The 25,899-nt window shown below is 43.8% G+C and overlaps 3 protein-coding genes across 3 annotated transcripts in view; 1 reads left to right on the top strand and 2 right to left on the bottom strand.

Annotated features, from left to right (window-relative positions):
* ARPC1A (actin related protein 2/3 complex subunit 1A) overlaps positions 1–4,581 on the bottom strand; it is a 30,698-nt gene extending 26,117 nt beyond the window's left edge. The window contains exon 1 of the mRNA XM_082712778.1: positions 4,429–4,581. The gene's annotated coding sequence lies outside the window, so the exon portion shown is untranslated. The remainder of the gene's footprint in view (positions 1–4,428) is intronic.
* A 70-nt stretch (positions 4,582–4,651) lies between these two features.
* The window catches only part of KPNA7 (karyopherin subunit alpha 7), a gene marked incomplete at its 3' end in the record, with an annotated part of 118,825 nt that continues 97,577 nt past the window's right edge, over positions 4,652–25,899 (top strand). The window contains exons 1-2 of the mRNA XM_082713065.1: positions 4,652–5,778; positions 11,873–11,929. Of these exons, the coding sequence (XP_082569191.1) occupies positions 5,715–5,778; positions 11,873–11,929 (121 nt within the window). The 5' untranslated portion in view covers positions 4,652–5,714. The remainder of the gene's footprint in view (positions 5,779–11,872; positions 11,930–25,899) is intronic.
* The window catches only part of MYH16 (myosin heavy chain 16), a gene marked incomplete at its 5' end in the record, with an annotated part of 60,658 nt that continues 53,002 nt past the window's right edge, over positions 18,244–25,899 (bottom strand). The window contains 5 exons of the mRNA XM_082712701.1: positions 18,244–18,644; positions 21,872–22,103; positions 23,116–23,316; positions 23,859–24,029; positions 25,001–25,126. Coding sequence (XP_082568827.1) covers positions 21,903–22,103; positions 23,116–23,316; positions 23,859–24,029; positions 25,001–25,126 — 699 coding nt within the window. The 3' untranslated portion in view covers positions 18,244–18,644; positions 21,872–21,902. The remainder of the gene's footprint in view (positions 18,645–21,871; positions 22,104–23,115; positions 23,317–23,858; positions 24,030–25,000; positions 25,127–25,899) is intronic.

Raw genomic sequence — 25,899 nt, 5'->3', positions numbered from 1 at the left:
AAGTACACACATCATCACTTAAAAAGAGTGACTATTTAATTTATCATCCACACCAGAAAATGTTTAAGAAAGCAGAAAGGGGCATTATTATGTTGTGACAAGAGATCACAGGACTATCCTGGAGAAACCTGGTAATACCGCCAACCCACCTACCAAGTATTTCTGCCACACATATTTGATTTAAATCCAATCAAGACCAGACCTACTTCCCAGTTTTGAGGAAATAAAGGGGAGTGGAACGAGTCAAATAACACAATGGGGGAGTAAAAAGTTCAAACCAGGATATATATATGCTATCCTAGAAAACAACTGGCCTGGACTATTATTCATAAAAGGCAATGGGTGTGAAGCAGAAGACTGTTCTAGATTAAAAGAGCTATGAAAATCAAATTCGAAAAATGATACTTGATTGTAATCTATTTTAACAACAGCCATAGAAGACATATTTGGTACAATAAGGAAAATATGAATTTGTACTACATATTACATAACAATATGGAGTTATTTCCAATGTCTTAACTCGATCCCAGGACCCTGGGATCATGACCTGAGCCGAAGGCAGAGGCTTTAACCTACTGAGCCAACCACGTGCCCCTCTTAGAATACTTTAAATACAGGGACGCCTGGGTGGCTCAGTGGGTGAAGCCGCAGCCTTCAGCTCAGGTCATGATCCCAGAGTCCTGGGATCAAGTCCCGCATCCGGCTCCTTGCTCAGCAGGGAGCCTGCCTCTCTCTCCGTCTCTGCCTGCTTGCATGCTTTCTCTCTTTCTTTCTGATAAATAAATAAAATATTTTAAAAAAAAGAATACTTTAAATACAATATTTTAAATACAACTTTAAATACACAACACTCTGAAGTTTCAATACATTTCAGTACAAGTCTTTAACCTAGAGTGGATAGTGAAATGTAAGACAGGAATTTGGATGTAAATAGGAAATGAATGGAAAGGACAGCAGAAGGTTATGAAGTGAACAAAGTTCAGCAGACAAAACAGAAATCAATCTCAGTGGAAGACAGAAGAAATGTCTCTGTTAATTGTTGTAAAGGAATCCAAAGGTCAAAAAGAAATAAAGTGCACCCTTAAATAAAACATATGATATCTTGAACTGGCAGAGAAATGTCAGTGTTTCATAGTCTACTCTAAAGTGAAGATATTTAGGTCACTGGTTCTTTACTCTTACATGTTCTAGAAAGCAAACTGCAACCCACAAGTAAAGAAAACCAGCCTCTAACTGGAAATTAAAAAAAAAAAAAAAAAAAGTTTTAAACAAATTCAAACGAGGCTGCTTAATGTGTTTTTACTTAAACTTCCAGATGCTCACTGCATGATTCTCTCTTTACAGCTGATATCAGATACTCACCCTTCACAACAGGTTTTACTCACAGTTACTCAAAATAACGTACCATGTCACAAATATCTTCTTAATTAAAAGCAATTTAGTTCAAAAGCTGTATTTTAAAGGCCCATTTGTTAATTAAAACAAAACTGACCTACAAATAATTCAATGTGACTACACGCAATAAAAGCACGTTATTTCATGTATAGTTAAAAAAGGAACAGTTGCAAAGACGTTCTCATTCTTTAACCAGCTTTTCTTTAAAGACTTCTTTTTAAGTAATCTCTACACCCATAGTGAAGCTTGAATTTACAATCCTGAGATCAAGAATTGCATGCTCCACTGGCTGAGCCGGCCAAGCATCCCTCAACTCAGTTTAAGCAAAGTAGCAAAGCTTTCAAAAGAGATAAACATTTTCATAATGGCATAGTTACTTTCTAAAATTGCATTTCTAAGTTTATTCTATCATTCAAGTTCCATATGTGCAGACACACTCAGACCTGTACTTCATTTATAATCATGTAGATATTTAAAGTCTGTAGAGTACGACAACGCTCGTTTGTCAAATTAATAAGGCATCCAGTAAACAGAGTCTGTATTCCTCAAATTCAGTGAGTGCAGGAGAGTAATAGCATGAATTCTGTCCCAAGAAAAAGATGCTTTCTGTCATAGCATGATAATTCTAATTCCAAACTCTAATATTTAAGTGACACCTGAAAACTTCTGTCTTAATGAGAGCAGGTAAGAGAGAAAGGGACAATAAAGGCAGTGACATGAAATTTGACCAGCTTCTATTGTTAAGGTCTTATTGTAGAGCACTGAGAGAAAAAACGACTTACAATGATTTATAGTATGATTCCAGGCACTCGCCGTACAACCCAACTCCTTTTTTGATCTATCACTTTGAGTACAGTCATTCTGATGTTTGGTTGCCATGGACTCTGGAGCTAAGGGGAACTGAGTTTGAATCTTGGATTGATCACACACTGGCTATGAAACCCAGCGCAGGTCACTCAACATCTCTGAATCTCATTTTTTAAAAAAATATGCAAAGTGGACATGTCACTGACATCCCAAGGCTGTAGGTATGAGGATTAAATGAGATAACACGTGAAAATGTGTAGTACAAATGTGTAGCTCAGAAGTGATGCTGAGTTAGTTCCCTTTCGTCCTTGGACCCAAGGCTTTTAAACCCAACTCTAGAAGTACACACTGGTTATTATCCTCTGAACCTGGAAATATATGCATACATTTTGAATTCTTGGCCCTGAAGCCTGAAAGTATTTATACAGTGAAGATTTAAGTTCCTTGTTTAGGATCAGTTTCCAACACTGTGATTCATCCAGTTTCTAATTGCTCTCATTACCCAACCCAGCAATCCCAGGTACTCCAACAAGGTCACCACACCCTCCACAGCATTCTGAGACAAGGTTTCGATGCCAGGCACCAGCCTCACTGGCAGATCACTTTAAACTTCATTACGCAGAATTTGTTTCAGCATAGGATTAGTTAACTAGATCAAAATACAGCACTCTTCTTCCAAGCAAGTGCTTTATTTTTCCAAGATAATCCCCTTCTTTAACTGTGGTAAGTAGATGCATTAACCTTGGAAGGTTTCCGAATCCTATGGTAGGAAGCAGCCAGTTACGCCCACTCCCTAACAGGGTAAAAACACCCTCCAGACTGATACCCCCTCTTTTTTCCTTAGATACCTGAAAAACCCAGGACCTACCTGAAACCAAAAGGTGAGATAAAATTGATTTAAGGGCGCCTTGGTGGCTCAGGTCATGATCCCAGAGTCCTGGGATTGAGTCCCGCATCGGGCTCTCTGTCAGCAGGGAGCTTGCTTCCCCCTCTCTCTCTCTGCCTGCCTCTCTGCCTACCTGTGATCTCTCTTTATCAAATAAATAAAATCTTTTAAAAAAATTGATTTAAAAATGGAAAGAGCTGAACTAGTTTAACTTCAGTAATTCAGCCAATGAGTTGAAGTAGATAAAAGTAGGTTAACATTTCCTTCAAGTTCCAAAGCTGCCGTATGAGAACAGATGGCTTTCTAATCAAAGATTCTAAGCTACAATTTATTAAGTGTCTACCATGTTCCCAGCAGTGTAGTTAAGTACAGGGGTAGGGCCAGACACATAAATACATCTGACACTTTCCTGGTCCTCCTGTCTGGGCGGAAGTGGGGTGGGGGGGAGGTTAGGAAAGGAAGAGAAGATACATATGCACAGAATCCTCAGAACAGTAGGAATAGCTAGTATTTATTAAGAACCTACTCTGGGCCAGGTACTATTCTAGGCAATTAATGCAAATAAGCTCACTTGATTTAAAAAAAAAAAAAAAAGGCCCTAAGAATCTTCCTACTTCAGACTAGGAAACAGGGACTTAAAGAAGCAATATTCCCAAAGAAGTGGTGGTGCCGGGACTGGAATCGGGGCTGTCCTACTGGAGGGGCTGGAACGTGAAAGGGGGTACATAAAAGGCCCCACGGAGCGAGCAGGGGCGGGTTTGTGCGATACTGACTTAAGAGAAGGCGGCACTCGAGCGGAGGAAGCTTAAAGAACTCTGGGGAGGGTCTTTCGAATTCAGGAGCGCGCCCCACCCCCCGCTCCCAGCAAGAGCTCAAAGACTGAAGGCTCCCCTAGACAGGACCGGGACCGTCCAGGGTCGCCCACCGCGCAGTACCTACTCTACATGCTAAAGAAAGGAACATTCGTCGCGACGCTCGACGAGGGGGAAGGTCATCTCATTTACTACAATTTTACAGATTGTGATAAACGCCCATCATAGAGGAGCAAAGAGGGCTAAGAAGCGCAGGTGAAGGAGCCGCTAATTCTGGCACCGAAGCAGGCTCGGAGCTGGAAAATCTGGAGAGAAGCGATCTGTGTGTGTGGGAACCCCAGGGGCTCAGCTGGCCCCACGGAGAATGGGGATCCCCCGCCCCCACCGGAGGCCGGGCCAGGAGACCCGGCCCGCCCCTGAGCCCAGCGGCCTAAGCCCCCGCCTCACCGCCCCCGCGGGTTCAACTCCGCTGCGAGGCCGGGCCAGTGGCGGCCGACAGGGCCAGGAGCTCGCCCTGCTGTCCCTTACCTGGGATCGGGGCAGTGCGGACCGGCTCGGAGCGGAGAATTCGCGGACTCTGGTCAGTCGACGCGAACAGGCTCCGGCGGGCGCGGGCGGAGGACCGAGGCCCAGAGGGAGCGGCTAAGAGAGCCCGGAAATGGCCACGGCGCCTGCGCGGAGCGGCCGCGCGGCTCTCTGCGCACGCGCTTAGCTTGGGCGCGCGGCCGGAGTCCCGCACGGGTGCGGTGAGGGGTGGGTCCGACGTTCTGAGCGCCCCCTTGCAAAGGGGTGTCGCACACCGGCTCGAAGGTGGTGGCGAAGCAGCGTGGGTGGCTTTTTCTTTTCCTCAGAAAGTTTTCTCAGCCTGGCGGACCGAGGTGTGGAGCCTTGGCGCTTTCCACAAGTGCTTTTTGTCAGGAAACGAATTAGAACTGAGGCCTTTTCGAGCCACAGGGACCCGACGAACGACTACATTTTTTTCCCTTCAGGGAGAAGTTTCCCTCTTCAAAGCCAGTTTCCTTCTGTGGAAAGCCTCTGAGATCCTCCCCGAGGAACCTTCTCGACTTCTCTTCGGTCGGAATCGCCTGTTCTCTGCTCCCAAAATGGCGCCATAGGGCAAAGGAGTTGGGGGAATTCATCGCCCCCTCCCAGCCCCACAGACCCGTGGAGACAGTGCTTGCTGTACAGTTGAGGCTTCTGAACCTCGCTTCCTGCTGGACTTGGCGCCCCTTAACCCACAGAAATCCCGGAGCAGCACGCCTTTCGTTTGAGGCCACTGCAGGTCACCAACAGAGTGGCTCTGGTGGCTTTCAAGCTTGACCCCAGTGCTTGCTCAGAAGGTGATGATCACAAAAGTGAAGTCACATTCCTCATTTCAGAGCCACGCTCTGTTCTGTAGGGTTAGTTAACCCAGCTGCCCAAGGAGCATGAATGCTCTGGAAGTAAACTTGGTTTTATTTTGTCCCACGGCCACCAAGTCTTTGGACCTAGGGAGGTGGAGAACAGATCGAGAGAGCAGAAAGACCATTTTAAATTAATTACCTCCCTCCCAGTGACAGTATCTTGGCTCAGGAAGGACAGCACAACAGAGATTCCTCACGTGTCTGCAGGTTACATGAACTAATCCAGAAGTATGTAGAGTTGGTTATCTGGAGTCAAAATCCCAACGATTTTATTTAGATCCCAGTTCTTCACAAAAGACAGTTCCTTCTTTGAAGGAGTTTATAATTAGGGTAGATGAGAACAACACACAGATCTATAGACCTTGATGAAGGTGTTGCTACAAGTTGGTGCCAGGACTGGCCTCCTGATACATGGTCCAGAGCATTTCCATTACCTCATGCCCTGGTTATAAGAGCCACTGGAGTTACAAGGAGGGTGAGTTATTTTTAGTGTTTGGTTTTTTTTTACATGCCTAATGACACTCCTCTGGTATCCCAAATGAGGATTCTCTTTTAAAAAAAATTAGTTCCAGGGAAGGTGGTACTTAGAAATGGGATATGGGAGGAAGTGAAGGGTTGTATACAATCATGAAATGATTTTGTTTGCCTTATTGATTCAGTGGAATAGGAACAGGATTGAATTGGAATTTGGTCAAACTTCAAGTCATCAGGTTTTTTTGTTTTTTTGTTTTTTTTTAAATTTGACAGAGAGAAATCACAAGTAGATGGAGAGGCAGGCAGACAGAGAGAGAGAGAGGGAAGCAGGCTCCCTGCTGAGCAGAGAGCCCGATGTGGGACTCGATCCCAGGACCCTGAGATCATGACCTGAGCCGAAGGCAGCGGCTTAACCCACTGAGCCATTCAGGTGCCCCAAGTCATCAGGTATTTAATGAGTACTCACCAAATGCCAAGATTTGTGTTAAGCATTTCAAGAAATGTACACATGAGTTGGGTAAGAGCTTTCTGTCCTCAAGGAGCCCAAAAGCTAGGGTAATATTAGTTCACACATAATTTTAAGTACAAGGAAATACACGATGCCTTAAACCTGGAAAATCCTACTTAATATTTGTTGAATGAAACTGTGAATGAATGAAGTAAACAGTCTGGGGTTTCAAAGAACACAGAAGTTACTACCAGTTATGAGTGGAAGAAAGGGCTTACTTAGATAGGTCAGGAAAGTACCCAATCATAGGTCAGAAAGATTACATGTTTGCAAAAGCCTAAAGATTCCATCTGCTCAGGAGGGCCTTGATTTAGTATCTGGAATGTGGTTTGGAGGATAAGAAGGTTGGTTCTCTCTTGAGCCCCACCTGGACAATGAACACTTACTGCCAGTCTGCCTCCATTAAAAAAAAAATTAAAAAGCTTTTTATTGATTGATTTGATAGGGAGCACAATCAGGGGGAACAGCAGGGAGAGGGACAAGCCAATTCCCTGCCGAGCAGGGAGCCCAATGCGGAGCTTGATCCCAGCACCGTGGGATGCTGACCTCAGCTGAAAGCAGATGCTTAACCGACTAAGCCACCCAGGTGCCCCACTTTACAGTAATCTCTATACCCAATGTGGGGCTTAAACTCATGACCCCTGAGATCAAGAGTCCCATGCTCTACCAACGGAGCCAACCAGATTCATGTCTGCCTCCATTTTGTACCTTACATGGGTTAATGCTTACCACCTACTCACCACAAAGACTGTTGGAAATATTTATTGAATCAATGCCTATAAAAGCTATAAGCAAACAAAAGGACAGAAACACAAATGCATACTCTGTGTTAATGGTTAATAATGCTTATGCTTTAGATGTTGCCCTAATTGCCCACTCCTTTAGATATTGTCCTCAATGGTTCCAAGGAGGGAAAGTTTCCTATGGAAAGGATCTTACGCAATCCAAAACAGAGGACTGAAAAATGCATGCAAATTCTTGCACTTTAGGCAGCTAACCAGTTCATTTCCATAGCACAGGGATGGTACCACTTAGTTTGCGGTGTATCTAGAGGTATAAGGTAGTCTCAGATGATATATAAATCCTATACTATCACAGATATCATTCTTATGAGACAAAGACATGAGCAAACTTATGAATACCAGGGATTGTTTTCCTAATTTGGTAAGTAAAATCTGTAGTTCACTGGCCTGTAAATCTGGAGGCTGCAGCCACGTACACATTTTGCTTCAAACGCTTTTTCCATGTTACGTAAATTCAGGGTTGTTTTTTTTTAAGATTTTATTTATTTATTTGACAGACAGAGATCACAAGTAGGCAGAGAGGCAGGCAGAGAGAGAGAGGAAGAAGCAGCCTCCCTGCTGAGCAGAGAGCCCGATGCCGGGCTCGATCCCAGGACCCTGAGATCATGACCTGAGCTGAAGGCAGAGTACTAACCACTGAGCCACCCAGGCGCCCCAATTCAGGTTATTTTAATAGAAAGATGTATAATGGAATACTTAAGATCTTGAGTTCATTGATGTTGGAAATAGAACTGGGTTCAAATTCTGGTTTTGCAGATTATCATCTATATGTTTTTGGCCAAATCAGTAAACTTCTCTTAAATTTATCTGTCAAATGAGGATTATAGTTTCCATCTCTTAGGGTTGTTCCTTAGGATTAAAATAGAAAATGTATACAAAATGTGTGTCCGTCCTTGTCTTATTAAAAGTAGTCAATTAATTGTGGCAGTTATTTTTTGAATGTAAAGTACCAAGTTGATTATTACAATTTATTGTTTCCCAATTGTTTTCTTCCAATCTATGGCTTCTCTTCATATATTATCTTAGTTAATATCTTTCAAAGAGCAGAAGTGCTTAATTTTGAGGAAGTCCATTTATCTGTTGTCATGTAAGGAATCATTAACTAGGGTTCCTGGGTGGCTCAGTCAGTTAAGCATCTGCCTTCAGCTCAGGAGTCCTGGGATCAAGTACCACATTCCACCTTGGGCTCCGTGCTCAGCAGGGAGTCTGCTTCTCCCTCTTCCCTTCACCCTCGTTGTGCTCTCCCGCACTCTCTTGCTCTCTCAAATAAATAAAATCTTTTAAAAAATGAAATCTTTGACTAATCCAAGGTTATACAGATTTTATATAGATTTCTTTTTTTTCTAGAAGTTTTATATATAGATTGATTTTAGAGTGTTAAACTAAGTTCATGTTGTTGCAAAAAGTCCTCCTTGGTCTTTTTTATTTTCAGATTTTATTTATTTGTTAGAGAGAGCACAAGCAGGGGAAGCAGTAGGCAGGGCAGGCAGAGGTGGCGGTTGGGGTAGAGATTACATTCAAAATTTCTTTAGAGACTGTAAGCAGCTTCCTCATAAAATACTATCAAAAGTAATAACAAAATCAAAGCAAATACTTAAAAAAAGGAATTTAGCAATTTAAAATCTTGGCTTAGAAAGGATACTGTTTTGCAGTTTACTTTTCTGGTAATTTTTTTTTTTTTTTAGTTTTGGTATTTGAGTAATTTTGGCTTCATAACGAGTTCAGAAGTATTCTTTTAAATTTTCTGTAGGAGTTTGTGTAGAATTGGCATTTCTTAATTTTTAAACATGGGAGTTTAAAGTTATATTTTTGTGATTGATTTATGCCTTAATTAAATAATTTCTATGTTAGTTACTAATTTGTTTTTGCTTGCTTGTTTTAATTACTAAAAAAGATGTCTTAATATCTCCTAAGTGGTCATGGAATTGTCTCTTTCTACTCTCTGTTATTTTTTTTCTTTGTATATTTTAAGGCTATATTATAGGTGCCTCTATGTTATAGAATTGTTATGTCTTGTGAGTTAGATGTTGTATCATTATGAAATATTCCTTTTTTTTTAAAAAGATTTTATTTATTTATTTGATAGAGAACACAAGTAGGCAGAGAGGCAGGCAGAGAGAGAGAAGCAGGCTCTGCACTGAGCAGAGAGCCTGATGCGGGGCTCGATCCCAGAACCCTGGGATCATGACCTGGGCTGAAGGCAGAGGCTTTAACCCGCTGAGCCACCCAGGCGCCCTTGAAATATTCCTTTTTTAAAAAATATTTATTTGCTAGCAAAAGCACACAGGCACATGCAAGCACATGAGTAGGGGGAGGGACAGTGGGAGTGGGAGAGAAGGAGATTCCATGCTGAGCAGGGAGCCTGACTCCAGGCTCAGTCTTACCACCCTGAGATCATGACCTGAGCCAAAATGAAGAGTCAGATGCTTAATTGACTGAGCCACCCTGGAGCTCATCCCACGTTTTTTTTAAAAGTAAACTGTACACCTAACATGGGACTTGAACTCACAACCCTGAGATCAGGAGTCCCAGGAGATACCAACTAAGCCAGCCATGTGCCCTGGAATATTCCTTTCAAATAGTGCTTTTGCTCTTAATACTTACTTCTCCGATATTAATATAGCTGTACCAGCTTTATTTGGGTTAGGGTTTGCCTAGTGTATCTTTTTTTTCTTTTTACTTTCTACTTTTCTATTACTTTATGCTTTTAGATGTGTTGCTCATAAACAGCATACAGTTGCTTTTTTTTTTTTTTAAAGATTTTATTTATTCATTTGGCAGAGAAAGAGAGAGAGTACAAGCAGGGGGAGCAGCAGGTAGCGTGAGAGGGAGAAGCAGGAGCCCTGCTGAGCAGGGAACCCCATGCAGGACTGGATCCTAGGACCCTGGGATCATGACCGGAGCTAAAGACTGCCTCTTAACCAGCTGAGCCACCCAGGCATCCCTACGCAGTTGGTTTTCGATTACAGTATATTTATCTTATAACTGAAATATCCATCCATTTACACTTAAAGCAATTATGATATATTTGAATTTAACCCGATCATCTTATTATATGCTTTATTTTTGTCCTGATCATTCTGGGTTTTTTTTCCCCCTCTCTCCTTTCTTGCCTTCTTTTGGATTGATTATTTTTTATTATTTCATTTTCAAGAATTAATTTAGAAGTGTGCTAGAACGTGCTCACACTGGCTCAGGAGAACAGCTTGTGCTGTCTTTTCCCAAATTAATGTTCAGTACTTCTTGTCGGTAGCTTGAAATCGGCCACCATGGGAGCATTTATACCATAGAGAGTAGCAAAGGCTGCAGATCAGGGCTTTTGTCCTACAGAGCACACCAGTGATCAGTACTTTCTCTTCCTGGGTAATGCTAAGGTCTTAGATTACCTTAACTCCCTTATTATTTTTCTCCATAGTTAGATGCTATTCTTGTCACGCATTTTAATTCTATAATAAATACTGTATATTTGCCATTTCCTGGAGTTCCTGTGGGATTGTTGCCATTACCAACTCGTTTTGACTGGTTCTCATTTTGTATTCTTGTCCTCTTCTATAGTCGGTTATCAAAGTTGTGTCTAACATTTTAATTTTTAAATTATGTAGGAATAATTCCAGACCTAAAATGATTTTATCTTTACCCAGATTAGGTTTTCATTCTCATTTTGCCAAGTGCCTGAGGATGTCGGCAATCTGGGATCACCTTAAACTAATTTTAGGATTTAGGATTTTTCTGGGCCATTCAGATGACTCAAGGCTGGGAAGAATATTCTTGAGAAGAATATTCATCTTCTAATTCACCCTTATTCCTAGTGTCCCATCCCAAAGCACGGATGTGATGGGTAATTTTGTTTGTCAACATAACTGAGCCCAGATATTTGGTCAAATATTATTCTTGGTGTTTCTGTGAGGGTGTTTTTGGATGAGATTGACATTTTAGATTGGCAGGCTGAATAAAGCAGATTGCCCTCCATAATGTGGGTAAACCATCATCCAAGAGTAGCATCTATTTACCACTCAATAAAACAAGAGGCTGACCACTCCCAAGTAAGAAAGAATTCCTTCCTCTTGATAACCTTTGAACTGCAACATTGGCTCTTTCTGGTTGTCAGGCAGTTCTGGCCTTCAGCCTTGAACAGGAATATCAACTGTGCAGATTTTTTGCTTGCTAGCCTCCATAATCATATAAGGCAATTTCTTTTTTTTTTTTTTTAAAGATTTTACTTATTTATTTACACAGAGAGAAATCATAAGTAGGCAGAGAGGCAGGCAGAGAGAGGGGGGGGAAGCAGGCTCCCCGCTGAGCAGAGAGCCCAATGCAGGGCTCAATTCCAGAACCCTGGGATCATGACCTAGGCCAAAGGCAGAGGCTTAACCCACTGAGCCACCCAGGTACCCCAAGACAATTCCTTTTATTAAGTGTTTTTATATCTGTGTATCTACTGATGTAACTGTAGATCTGTCTGTATCTATTTGCTATTGTTTTTGTTTTTCTGGGGATCCCTGACTACTACAACAGATGTTTACCAGGACCCTTATTTTTTGAGGACCCTGAACTCCATCTTTTGTCTCCATAGTATGATAGACTTTTAAGAAGTACTGCTCAGGTTCTTAGCCAGCTCGTCTGGAATCAACCAATAGTCTGTGGGGTAAAGCAGTCCTAAAATGCAAGTCTCACTCTCTGATGTTCTCTGCTCTCTTGGATATTGACCTGCTATTTTCCATCTGATTAGCTCTCTCTTATCTCTTATCTCTCTTATCTTTGTATATTTTTTTCCATTTTTCTAGTTATGGCTAGTGGGAGAGTTGTCTGTCACCCCAGTCCTCCATTACCAGAATCATTTGGTAAGTAATTATTTTAAAAAATTGCTCTATTCGTCTATTTTATTTTGCTAAATTCTACTGCATTAATTATATATCTTTAACACTTTAGCACACTGTTTATTTGGTTTGCAATACATTTGTTGCAGGTTAAAGGGAATATTTAATTCTCATCTAGTATAGTGTATATCATTGCATACTGCTGGCAAATGTAATGACTATGGAGTTTGTTAAGTGTCAAATAATTAGGTAGTGATACATGTAAGCATATAAAATGTTTATATTACATGGAAATGTTTGGAGAATTGTTTTATAGGTGTTTAAGAGGGTTTTAGTGATGTTTAGAGAAACTGGTTAGAATTTTTGGGCAGACACTGAATGCATTCTTATTTCATATTTTTCATATTTCATAATATGAATTTCATATTCATCATATTTCATAACCTCCTTTGATCTTAGACTCATTTTCATGAATGGATTAACTTGAGATGACTATAGTTCTAATTGTAATATATAGTGTACCTTTGTTTTTATGTTCATCTTTCTCAGACATATGTGTGGGTTCTTCTTTTGTGACAGTCCCATATGAAACTGTTGACAAAAAGTTGAATAACTCTATACAATAATTCTACCTGGAGGGAACCTAATCAACACAAAGAATGTCTCTCTAGGAACAAATGTAAAGTGATAGAAAATTGCAAGTCTGATGAATATTTTTATTAGAGCACTGAATGTCATGGCTGGTTTGCTTATAAGCATGACCATTCTTGTTCGGTTCCTGCCTCTGGGTCTGAACTTCAAATGGTGATGAACTCAAGCCTTGCCTCCTTCTGCACGTGCTCCCTAAGTGACCTCTTGCAGGCTCTCAGTTTCAACCACTGTGCATAGGTTGACCCTCAGATGTCTCTCTTTGTTCCTGACCTCTGAGAGTTCTCACTGCCCACTGTGTTCCTTCATCTGGTATCTGTCAGCTCCCATATCTTTCATTCATTCATTTATTTTTCCTTTTTAAAGATTTATTCATTTATTAGAGAGAGAGAAAGAGGAGACCACAAGCAGGGGGAGGGGCAGAGAGAAGAGAGACCACAAGAAGAGAAAGAGAATCTCCAGTAAACTCTCTGTTGAGCATGGATCCTCACATGGGGCTCAATCTCATGGCCCTGAGATCATGTCTTGAGCTAAACAAAGAGTTGACTACTTAACTCACTGAGCCACCCAGGTGCCCCTTTTTGTTGAACTATTTGTAAGTCACCGACATCGTGACTCTTCAGCCCTAAATACTTCAGTATGTATCCTGAAGAACAAGGGTCTTCACTGGGGGGCCTGGGTGGTTCAGTCAGTTAAGCATCTGCCTTCAGCTCAGGTCATGATCTCAGGGTCCTGAGGTTGAGTCGGATTCCCTACTCAGCGGGGTGCCTGCCTCTCCTTCTCCTGCTCCCCTTGCTCTTGTGCTCTCTGTCAAATAAATAAATAAAATCTTTAAAGAATAAAAACCAAAAGAATAAAGACCTTCATTTACATAATCATAACACAATGATCACATTCAGGACATTTAAGTTAATTCAGTATTACTATTTACTACCAAAATAATTAGCATAAGTTAATTATGAAACTTGGTTATATAATACATAAGTTTGTTGTAGGTTCATATTCAAATTTCATCAATAACGTTCTTTCTATCAATTTCTTTTTTTTTTCTTTAAAGATTTAAAAATTGGGGTGCCTGGGTGGCTCAGTGGGTTAAAGCCTCTGCATTCAGCTCGGGTCATGATCTCAGGATCCTGGGATTGAGCCCCACATTGGGCTCTCTGCTCAGCAGGGAGCCTGCTTCCCCCCCTCTCTCTGCCTGTCTCTCTGCCTACTTGTGAGCTCTGTCAAATAAATAAATACAATCTTTAAAAAAGCCCAAAGATTTAAGAAAATTTTTACGTTATCTCTACACACCCAACATGGGGCTCGAACCCACCACCCTGAGGTTAAGAGTCATACACTCGACTCACCGAGCCAGCCAGGCACCCCTCAATTTCTTTATCTTGATCCCAGAGCCAATTCAAGATCATTTGCTGAATTTAATTGTCATGTTTCTATAGTCTAATATACGAAATAGATCCTTAGCCATTTTTTTTCTTTGCCTTTCACAACATTGACAAGCTTAAAGAGTCTACACCATTATTTCAAGGAATGTGTTCTTTAGTTGGGGTAGACACTATCTTACTCAAATGTCAAATTAACATCACAAACAGAGGCACAAATTGACATCATGTGTCTTCTGGTGTGATGCAGTGGGTGGAACACAACTTCGCTTATGTTGTTTTCCCTGCCCCAAATGCATAATCTGAATTGAATTATGACAAACCCCCCTTGCCCTCCACATTACTCCATAACAAGGCAACAAGGTCTCCCACGCTCCATCGCCTTCGTTTCTCACCATGTCCTCTGTGTGACAGACACTCTCACAATCCACACATCATCACCTTTACCCTCTTGGCTGCACTACTTTTGTTCAGGTGGCTCTTAGGGAAGCCAGGCCCTTCCCTAACCCTGGGAATGAGCCACAGATATTCCTTGCCTTATGTGGCAACCCCATTGCCACTTGCCGCTGATTGGTTTAGGGATGGGTGTGTGACCCATTTTTGCCTACCGGGACTCAAGAAGTCTCCTAGGGAGGTTTTGGGAATAAATATGCTCCCTGATGAAAAGGATGGTAAGGAAGTCTTTTTTTTTTTCCTTTCTTAAACATGATTGTGGGAAGATAGGATGGCTAGAGCTGTGGCAACTGTCTTGATAGACCCAAGAGAACAACAGTGTGGAGAGGTGGAGATCTGGGTTGCTCACACTGCACTGATTCCAAAACTGTGACTGCAGGGGTTGGCGTGTAAGATCAGTGAGTGTGTCTGTCGCTTGTGCCACTGTTGCTCACATGCTGTTCCCTGCCACCACGCATGCTCTAGCTGGTCCTCCCCACTCCCTCCACTTTGAGGGAGAGCAACTCTTCTCATACTTAGGCTTCAACAAAGACATTATTTCTTCTAGAACACCTTCCTTTAGCTTCCACACTAGGCTGAATGCTTCTCCTGTTACCTATTCCCACAGTAGCCTTCCTGATTGTTAAACCTAATGCTCATAATACTCTCTTCCCCTTGGTCTAAATGCCTGGCCACTATTTTGCTACCTATATTTAAAACTTGGATTTAAAAAAAAAATGTATGTAGAGGAAAGTTTTACGGAATCAGTGCTCCAGAGCTGCAGGGTATGTTTTTTTGTTAGTCTAAACCAGGGTTCGGGAAGAATAGTCCCTTATAATAGCCAACAGGTTTCCTTCCAGTCTTGTGACTTGACTGTAACTCAGGGTTTGCCTTTTCACAACAGATCTCCAGCCCCAATTCCTGATAAGCTTACAGGTGGATGGGTCAAGGGGTCTTTGTGGTGATTTTGTGATTTCTGGAAGCTCCAAAGGTGTGTTCCTTGGGAAGGCCCCGACTTGCTGTCTTCTGTATAGGGCCCCAGGATTGGTTCACATGTGGAAGGAGGAGGAAGATAATTGGTATTTTTTAATATCCCTGGGATTTGTTTTAATCAGATGTAGTACGGCTTGCAGATATGGAAATGGTTGTCATGAGGGAAGTTTTTACACTCACAGACCCAACCCTAGAACAACCCTAGAACCCTAGAAACAGGAGGCATAGCATGTCCTGTCATTCAGTGCCATGTGAGGAAGTGCCAGTGTACACTGGGAGGCAGAAGGAGCAAGGGAAAACATGCACGCAAGTCTTCATTGTGGTTTCTGGGGGAAGGAATGGGTGAGGCAAGGTGAGCGGGCTTAGGATTGGCTAGTTTGAATAATTGCTGGAGCATAGAAGCTGTCCCCAGTTGTCTCGTATCTGGCCCTGGGATGATTAAGGCAGAGGAATAATGCCTCCTAGAATATAAGAGCAAAATAGAGGAGGTGATTTGGAGTATGGGCTCTGGATTGGTTAGTCTGTATGAAGCTATTTGCTATCTGTAAGAATTGCCTAGCCTTGGGAGAGACAGTGTCTCTTCAGTCAGGGAGGCCCCAGATGGCAGAGTATCAAGAATACAGAAGAAAAGGGGTGCCTGGCTGGCTCAGTGGGTTAAGCTCTGCCTTCGGCTCAGGTCATGATCTCAGGGTCCTGGGATCAAGCCCCGGGTCGGGCTCTCTGCTCAGCAGGGAGCCTGCTTCCCTCCCTCTCTCTGCCTGACTCTCTGCCTACTTGTGATCTCTGTCAAATAAATAAATAAAATCTTTAAAGAAATACAGAAAAAAAGAAAAAACAATTAATGTAATCAGTGATACAAAATTTAGCAGCCTTGAGAGCTAACCCAAAATGTTTAGCAAAACCATTTAAATAGTCGTTGCTCCATTTATTCTGCAGAACCTGATTTTGGTCTTCATGGATACTAATTGATCTATTATTTTGTGAGGACATAGAGTATATCCTTTTAGACCTTCAAGCCATTCTGAAATTACATGTCCTTAGGCAAAAACAGCATATGTGGCTAAAAGAAATCCATTTTCTTATAAATACTGGATCAGAAACCTTCTCTTGTTCCACCCAATGAAGAAGAATTTCTAGCCCTGCCTTTAACTGGTGTAGGGCAAGTCACTAAGCCCATCTACATCTGCTCCCCCCACAACTCCTCCAGCAAAGTGAGGAGCTGCTCTGAAATTCTCCACATGTGGGGAGACCACAGGTAGACTATCCACCAGGCAATGACGGTGACGTCTTAAAACTTTATGGAATTCCCCTTGCATTTCTCCAGTAAGAGGCTTATTGCTCTCAGCTGCTAGGCTGCCAGGGCAGGCCAAGTCTCCTTTGGGAGATTAAGTGTTAAGTCCTACAGAATGCTAGAAGAAACTTGGCAAGTGCCTAAGTGTTGTGCATAATAGGCTCTGTGCCAGGTTATCTTGTTTAAACTTCACATTCCTAAGATGCAGATACTGTTATTATTCCTCATTTAACAGTTGAGAAAACAGGAGGTGAGATAGGTTAAGTTGCCCACAGTCCCACTGCTGAGAAAGTGGAACCCATATTTGTCTGACTTCAAAGTATATGAATTAGACTTATTTTATTTAATTACAGAGGTGAAGAGTAGATCAAAATGAGGGCAAAATACAGGGAGACATATTCTGGTTCCATTTTATTTTGAACCACAACTGTCAGTCAAAACTGCAATGGGCTGCCTTTTTTTCACTGGAAGGATTCAGATACAAGCTGGATTACCATTTTTTCAGGGATGTAATGGAAGGGAATCTCCCAGTTGGCTGAGAGTTGGACTAGACACTCTCTTGATTATCCCTTTGCACTCTAAAATTCCAGTTATGTGTATAATTCTATGTGTGATTTGGGGTCTCCCAGGAAATTCACACAAAGCAGTTAGAGACCCCACCACCAGAGGGCAGTGTCTTCACAGTTGATCCATTTGTACAGAAGAAACCAAGTGGTTCCCACTGGAGCAGTTTAGGGAGGGCTGGGTGTAGAACCATCACAGGGGTGAAATGGGCCAGCGTGAAGAGAGAGAGAGGGGGAGTCACCAACGGAATGTTAATATCCCTTCCTTTACCAAGTGAACAATGATTTCTGTCTGCCAGGGCGTCAGAGAGAGTCAGAGTACTTAAAGTCAAAGGGAAGACACTGTTTCCAGGGAGTTGGTGAGAGGTGCCCTCTGAGGGCCGTGCAGTGGCAGGGAGCCCTCATGGTTCTCTCCACTCCAGTCCTGCATCCAAAGACTAGGGAAGTGAGGGGAGAAACAGGGTCCGGATGTTAAAGGTGACAACGGAAACCCTCTCACATCTGGGAAGTTTGAAGGACCCAGAAATATTCAGCCTTGGAGAAGAGAGATCTTGGAGAGACATGAGAACTGTCTCCCATTGAGGTCCTTCTGCAGGGTCCTAGGTATCAAAACCAGGGTTAAAAAGTAGACGCCGCTAGGGGGCGTGTCTCAACTTGATTTAAGGAAAAGTTAAATTTTGATTTAAGGAAAACTTGCCTGTGTCTGAACATTTTGGGAGATGCCAAGGTAGAGCATGTGGGGGCCTTGTGGGTCTTTGGCCTGGATGGATCCTTTAAGATCCATTCAGGGATTCTGTAGTTTTCTCAGCTTTATGAATCTTGGTTAGTCTTCATATCTCTGACCCCCCTTTTCAAAATTTGCAGTGGATCTCACCAAGATGGCATAGTTCTCATGGTTTCCAATAGAAGTAAGACTGTGAACTAGGCTATAGGGATAAAACAGAATTCTGACATATTGTAAAAATTGCCTCTGGATTTGGGAGGCCTTAGAAAAATAGTATTTCTTCACTTACAAACAATCTCCAGTCCATTTTCCATGTTTATTTTATTTATGCTGCATTGGGACAAGGCATTAAAATTGTCCACATGAGGAATTACTTCTAGAAAACAGCCAGGGCACACAGACATTACATATTCTGTCTTTGACGTGAACATGTAGGATCTCAACTAAAACAGACCCACTGTTACTGTTATCCAAGTGCTTACACAGCTTAGGTGGTCTCAGAGAAGCCACATTAATTTTAGTTCCTCTAATGGCTGGGTATTTACACCCTCAAACCCTTTTCCCCCACAGCTATCTTTATTCTGTAGCACTTGTCTCTTTCTGGCTTGCACTTTCTCTTGCATAGTAAACATTCTCAGGATATCCAGTTTTTCTATTTTCATGTTTTTCCATTTAATGGTCTGCTGTTGAGATCTGTGTCACCCTGGAAGAAAAAAAGAGAGAGGGTGAGAAAAACCTTGTAGATCAGAGCTGAGAGTTCTGACATCTTTGCTTCCTTCTTGCTAGAGAAACAATGTCCTCTGGATGCCTGGGCTGCTGCTGCTGCACAGGCTTCCTTCCTCATAATGGACACCATTATTGGGTCATAACTGGTCCATTCTGTATGAGTTTGTGAAGGTTTAGAGACACCTTTGGGCCTGGACTCCATACAGGTCATCGAGAGGGCTGGAGTACGGTCCCTTTGGATACAGTACTCACCACGGGCCTGCCTGCCGCATCTCATGAGGGGCCCACAGGCTTGTTTTTCCATTGTGATATGTCTTCCCAAGAAAGAAAAGCTACTGCTCATCACATCCCACACATGGATTTAAAAACTTACCAAGATTTCCTTAGGGAAATTATAGAATACTTGTACCCCGTGAGGTCCTTCCCAACCTCATGCATGCTTGTCTTGCTAGCTTTGTCTCCCACCACTTCCAGCACTGTCCCCTCCTCCTCTGTCCTAGTCATGCTGTTCCCTTGTATGGATCTGACCTCTGCACTTTGGCATATGTTGGGTCTTCTATCTGGAATTCCTTTCTTTATCTGGTGAGGGATTAATTTTACTTACTCTTGTAAATTTCCATTACAAATGTATTCATTCATTTTACTTAATATAAGAAACAAATGCTTTTATAAAATACTTTGATCATGTATTTGGATGTCATGGCTGTATCAATTGCTGTAAAAATGTCTATAAACTTCCTCTCCATTTCTGTACTTTTGTTATCTTGGGCAGGTAACAGATGGACCACTCATTGAGTGGCACTGCCTTAGACTTTTCTTAGACTTTTTTTTTTTTTTAAGATTTTTTTACTTATTTATTTGACAGAGAGAGAAGGAACAGAAGCAAGGAGAATGGGAGAGGGAGAAACAGGTCTCCCGCCGAGCAGGGAGCCCAATGTGGGCCTTGATCCCAGGCAAATACTGAGTTTGGTCAGTATTTGTGGGACTGAATTTAAAGCCACTTTGGAAAATTAAACTCTTGTGGGGTCTTGGCTGAGTGTTGACTCATGTACTAATTTGCTTAAGACATCTCATGGCTACTGATGATGTGTCTAGCCTTGTGACCAACAAGGGGAAATGGGATAAAAAAAAAAAAAAGCCTCGTCACACTTGGGTGCTGTTGGCAGGATGGTTGGCCTTGTGGTTTGGAGACAGAACTGTTGAATCAAGACCAGCCCCCCAGGAATATACAGTCACCAAGCCAGGGCAGAGGATCTGTTTCCTAACAGATCTAATCCTTTCCAGGATTAGATAGCTAATCCTGGAGGCTGAGACTTAGCAGGTGGAAGGACTGAAGTACCCCCTGAGTCTAGGTGGCACAGGAAGCCTCCTGGGTAGCCCCCGCCAAGGTGAGAGTTCAACAGATGGGACCCCTTGCAGGGTTTTGCCCCAAGAGGAGATGGTTATACATTAATGGTATATTCATCCAAAGGCAAGCCTTTGGTTTCCTTAACTTCTTGACTTCTAACCATTATTTAAGAGTTAGAGAATTAAGAAAAAGAGTATCTCCTATCTTTTGTTTCCTCCCTAAGCAAATGGTAAGAAAAGGCTCGGCTTGAATTCTAAGGTCAGTGGGGTTATCACTTTGTACTAAAACGCAAACTGACCCAGTACTGAAAGAGAGCTGTGAGTGGGGAACCTTACCCTCACAGGGGCTGATCTGTTCGGATGTTTGAGCACAAGGCCAGAAAAGAATGCCCATAATCCATAGAGTTTGGACCATTGTACACTGAGACTTCAGCTCCATCTCCTCCCAACCTAAACCAAATCCTTGATCTTGAGTGTTCTGTTTAATCCTAAACAGAGGACAGCCTTATTCACCTCCATAGTAATCAAAATAGAAGACAGTTTGCCTTTCCATAGCACAGGGCTTGTATGACCATGAGCAAGTCACTAAACTTCTCTGAGCTCATCTTCCTCATCTGGCAAATGGAGATATTTATGTATCTCTTTACCATAGGATAAATAAGATAGTGAGAAACATTACCGTGTGCCTAGTTCTAGTAAAAGTAGGAGAAACTTCTGTTCCCTGGCTCTGTGTTTCTGTAAGGAGAGATTTCTGCTACAGCGTTGGTTCTAACATGCCTGATCACACATCTGGTCACCATAGGGCTGGTTAAACCACAGATGCTGGGCCCATCTCCCAATAATGTCTGATTCAGTAAGTCTGGCGTGAAGTGTAAGAATTTGCATGTCTAGTAATTTTCCAGGTAATGCTGATATTGCTGCTGGTCAAAAAGACCACGTTTTTATGGAACCACTGCTCTGGAATAATGTTCTTCGCCACTTTCCTCATCTTTCCCTTGCTCCACTCATGGGAAGGGGAGTGATTTATCCTGTGTTTGGAAGCAGGAACCAGGAAGGAAGGGATGACCCCCCCATCTGGTCTCTCCTTTTGGATCTGCTTGTAGGTTTGATGAGTTCTGGTCATCCCTCCCTTCAGAGTAGGGCCTGTTCCTTATGGAGCAGGGCTGTGGTGGTTCAGTTCTGCAAGTGCCTTAAATTCTGGGGTGAAATACAAGGATGACCAGGTTGGATATCCATTAAATTCTTAATCTAGAATTATAATAAGACTAGCATTTTGACTTTTATATGTTTGTTTCCTATTTTTTTTTCTCAGTTGCTTCTGAATGAAAGAAAATAAAGAAAGGACTATTTTACATTGTCCCCTATGGGACAGTGCTCAGAAATAGTAGCAGCAACTAATTATTATTATTATTATTATTATTATTAATGTAAGAAGTCTAAATTCAACCAGTATTGATGAAATCCTTAGGAATAATGATATTGTGGAGATGTGAAAGACGGGAAGTACACATTGGCTGTAAGCTTGGAAATGTCCTTACGGTTGTCCAGTGGAAACAAACATTAGCACCTGTCTGCCAGGCCTGATGTCAAGTGGCATCAGACATGGAAACTGCCTTCTAAGAGCTTCCATCCAGATGGGGAAGCATCATGACCTCTGGACCCTGTGTTACAGGTGGACAGCACCATGCCCGAGGGCTTCGAGAATGCAGGGTGAGTGTTGCCGCTGAAGAGACGGGAAAGTTTTGGAACTCCCACTGCATGAGATCAGGGCACACAGGAAGCATCGAAGTCAGAAGGAGCAAAGTAGGGTCAGGGAAGGGAACTTTGGAGCATGGGCATTGCGAGTGGAGTCCATACCTACTGGCTGTGGACTAGGAGGTGGAGACCCTCATTCCTCGGAAAGGGTTTTGGAGGAGCCGGTCTTGGACACTTGGATGATCTCCACAGACGTGATGCCTTTGCCGGCCACGCGGTGTCTGGTGCGCAGCTTGTTCAGGGCGGTCTCTGCCATGCCAGCCCGCTCCTCGGCGTCATCCAGCTCGTGCACCGTCTTCCGGTAGCGAGCCAAGGTCTGGTTGGCCTGCTCCTCCTGCGACAAAGGCACGGCGGAAAACGGTGTAAACCTGGCTGCTTCTGCTTAAATGTGCATCGTTATCAGTTCTACACAGACGCATGAGAGTCCAGCCGTCCAGTACTTTTAGCTGATTCTCTTTTGTCCTTGACACCCTTATTTCCAAGTAAAATGTACTCTGTTGCTGCTTCTGTCATTTGTTGCTTTAGATGTCAGCGAGTGGTGCCCCACTATGAAAGATGCGGATTTAGCGCAGTCCCTGGCCGCCAGCACTCACCTCCCATCCCGTCATCTCCCCAAGAGAGTCATAGTGCTGCTTTGGTTAGAACCATATTAACTGTCAGCCTGGTCTTTATCGAGCCTTTTGGGAAAGGCGTTGGTTGTGTGGGTGGCTGATGGATTCAGTGCGGTAGCCCCAGAATTGGCAGTGAGCAAAGGCAGGGTCAAATATCTATGTTGGGGTGGGGGTAGAGGGGTGGTTGCTGCAATAGGTGGACCTGTGGTTTGGGGTTGAGACTCGAAGTCATCCTTTGCTAACCATTTAACTTCGATTTTAACATTTACTAACATCACATAAATATCCCACTCTGGGCTGTTTCCTCACCTGTGAAATAGATTAAGAGTATCAGTCTTCCCGCCTTGTATTGGGAGGATCAAATAAGGAAAGGGTCTTGCATGTAACAATAGGAGCAGGAAAGAGAAGTTATCCTGGCAGAGACCACAAGGGGCAGTAGAAGCAGGACAAAGGACACCAAGACCTTCCCGGTTTTAGAGCACAGCTTGCTGTGGGTACCTCAGTTAGCACGGGTGTTCTTAGGGGATCTTTTCATTTTCTACATGTTCTTATCTCCAGTGTGTGGTGTCAGTCTGCTTCCAACAGAATAGTGAGAATGAAGCGCCATGGACATAAAGCTCTCAGGGGTCATCTTTTGGCCAGTAGCAGATTCCTTCCCTGTGGCTAATTCTAACCAAGTCTTGAGACCTGGGCTGAGAAGGGACGGCGTATGAAGGGCGCGCAGTGGGCACCTACCGCTTCTTCGATCTGCCGCTTGTAGACCTTCAGTTTGTTCTGCAGCTTCTCCACCAGCTCCTGCATGCGCTGGTTGGTCTTGTGGTCCTCCTCGGTCTGGAAGACGAGCTCTTTGAGGCGGCGCTCATTCTTCCGCAGCGTCTTGACCGTCTCCACGTGCTGTTTCTGCTCACCGTCCAGCTCTGTCTCTAGTTCCTTGATCTGGGGGAGAAGAGACGAACATGGCTGAGGGAATGCAGGTTTTTGGACTTGGGAGCTCAGTGGCCTTGGGTGGGGGTGTCACGGCTGCCATGTCCACTTCCTCCTCGGAGAAGAGCAGGCAAGCCCTGGCCAGGAGGGTCAGGTGGCTTTTGCCTTTCACACACTTGCCGTGGTTGTCATATGGGTCCCTTTCCCTGACCCTCAAGTTTTCTCCTCTGGGAAGTCAGGGAGGCTGAGGCCGGACAAGGTGACCGACCTCCTGGCCCCTCTAGCTCTGACACCCCATGGGTGAAGACTGAGGCTTGTTTTAAGAAAGTAATAAGGGGGGAACAATGTTGGAAATAGACTGGGCAGGCGAAGCACATTCTGGGGGAAAGGAGACCTAAATAAATTACGGCTCTTGTCTCAACTTCTTTTTCCTTCCCAGCATCTGAGTAACCCAATTCCTCATCAAGCTCTGGGCATGATGGTTTTGGGAAAAGGCCCCTGCCCAGCTACAGCTCCCCTTTCTCTCTTCTGGCTCAGCTCAGGGGTGGCCTCACCCTGGCTTCCAGTTTCATGATCGTGCGCTTCCCTCCTTTCAGGGCCAGCTGCTCAGCCTCCTCCATCTTGGCCTGCAAGTCTTTGATGGTGATCTCGTAGTTCTTCTTGATTTTCTCCAGGTGCATGCAGTGGTCCTGCTCTTGCCGGAGTTCTTCTGCCATGCGGGCCGCCTGTGGGACAGGAGAAGAGTGGGGAGCTGGGACTGGGTTCCTGTGCAGTCTCAGTTCCTCTGAGAGATGCAGGACCTTGTCCGCTGGTCTCTGGAAGACCGAGTGGTGGACAAGGAAACCCTTGGGTTTGATGTGCTGCTGGGTTTTGGTAGAGGAGGTACCCCATGCTCCTGGGTCCCCCTGAGTGAAAGGGGAAGAGGCAGGCTCATGCACTCGCAGCCAGGCCTCCTAGTCCATAGACTCCACCGGCCTGGGGATCTCCAGGCCCTCCTTGCTGTCTCTTCCATGAGGCACAGAGCACAGAGGGTGGGAAGAGCACAGATCGGGAAGAGGAAGATGAAGGTCTGCATCCGGCCCCTGTGGCCTTCAGCAAGTCATTTTACCCTCTCATGCTCGCGTTCATTCATTCCACAAGTATTCATAGAAAATCTGCATACCGGGTATGGGTGTGTGCTTTCCGGACATAGTGCCAAATAAGACCAGCAATATCCTGCGCTCCTGGCATTTCGAACAAGTGCAGGGAACCAGGTGATGAGGTCTGTATTCCCGCATCTTTAAAGTGGGGTCCATGGTTTCTGCCTCTCAAAGCTGTGTGAGTCCCCAAAGGGACACAGGCAAAACCACTGGCAGCATGTCCTGCTGAATCTGCCCCTGAGCCCCCTGACATGAGACCCATCTTCCTTTCACTCCACTCTAATACTGCTCCTTGCCAGAAGGCCTGCCCAGAAAACCCTACTTTCAGTAGCTTCTTTGACCCAAGCCCTAGGCCTCAATAGCTGATCTCTCACATGGTCATGTGTAACTTGTAATTATTCCTTACTTTCATCTGTTTGGGCTTTCAGAAAAGCCTCCAGACTCCTCAGAGCAAGGACCACAGTCCTACTGGCAGGTACCTATGTGTAGTGACCCTTGAGGGGTGGGGTGGGGGGCCCAGGCCTTTTCCACCAGCACCAGGCAGTGTCCACACTTACGTCAGTCATGGCTTTCTTGGCCCTCTCGTCAGCCGAGCGGAACTCACTGATGAGCTCCTCGTGCTCATTGGAGATGCGCTGGACATCTGACTCCAACTTGCGCTTCACTACCAGGAGGCTTTGGTTCTGGAGGGGAAAATGAAGACATCGCTGTGAGCCAGAAGTCTGCGCAGCTTTCCCGTGTCCGGGAAAGAAAAACAGCCCTCTCCCAGACACATTTGCCAGTGCCCCCCAACAGGAGATGGCCCTGGGCTTTCTGCCTGGGGTAGGTCTCTGCCTGCATTTTTCTCTGGGTTTTAGAGCAGAACTTATGTCACAAGGAGTCCAAGAATAATGTCATTTAGGCCTGGGGTAGGTGGCAGCTCTAGAACAATCCTGAACTCAGAGCTGGGAAAACCCAGGTTTAAGCCCCGGTACTTCCACCTATGTGGATAAATTCTTTACCTCTAGGCTTTGGTCTTATCTCTAAAATAGGGTTATAATTCCTATATGTCCCATGCACATTTTTTTCTTTTGGTGAATTCACATAAGATGCTTAGTAAGAATTAAGCTGTGCTGCTAAAGTTTTGCACTATCAGCCATACTGGTGTTACCACCAACAGGAGATAAGGGTCCCCACTGTTGACCATGGGTCATGGTTTTTCATCTGAAAAGTGAATGTCAGACTTTGGAATATTCTAGATCCCTTCCAGTTCCGAAGTTCTGTCCTCAGCTACACTAGAGATAATGGTGATCCTTGAAATTGGCTAAGTCATCAGAATCTCCTGAGGAGTTTGAATTTAAAAGTTTACATTTCTGAGGTCCCACCAGAGACCCACTGGATCAGAATCTCCAGGGGAGAGTCTAGGAGTCTTGGAAAGCTCTGAGCAACAGTGAGCCTGCACACACTGGAAATGGTT

Source organism: Mustela nivalis (genome assembly GCF_964662115.1).
Source record: "Mustela nivalis genome assembly, chromosome: 19".
Taxonomy (NCBI): Eukaryota; Metazoa; Chordata; class Mammalia; order Carnivora; family Mustelidae; genus Mustela; species Mustela nivalis.
Note: the sequence above shows the minus strand (reverse complement) of the source record. Positions and strands in the feature narration are given on the sequence as shown.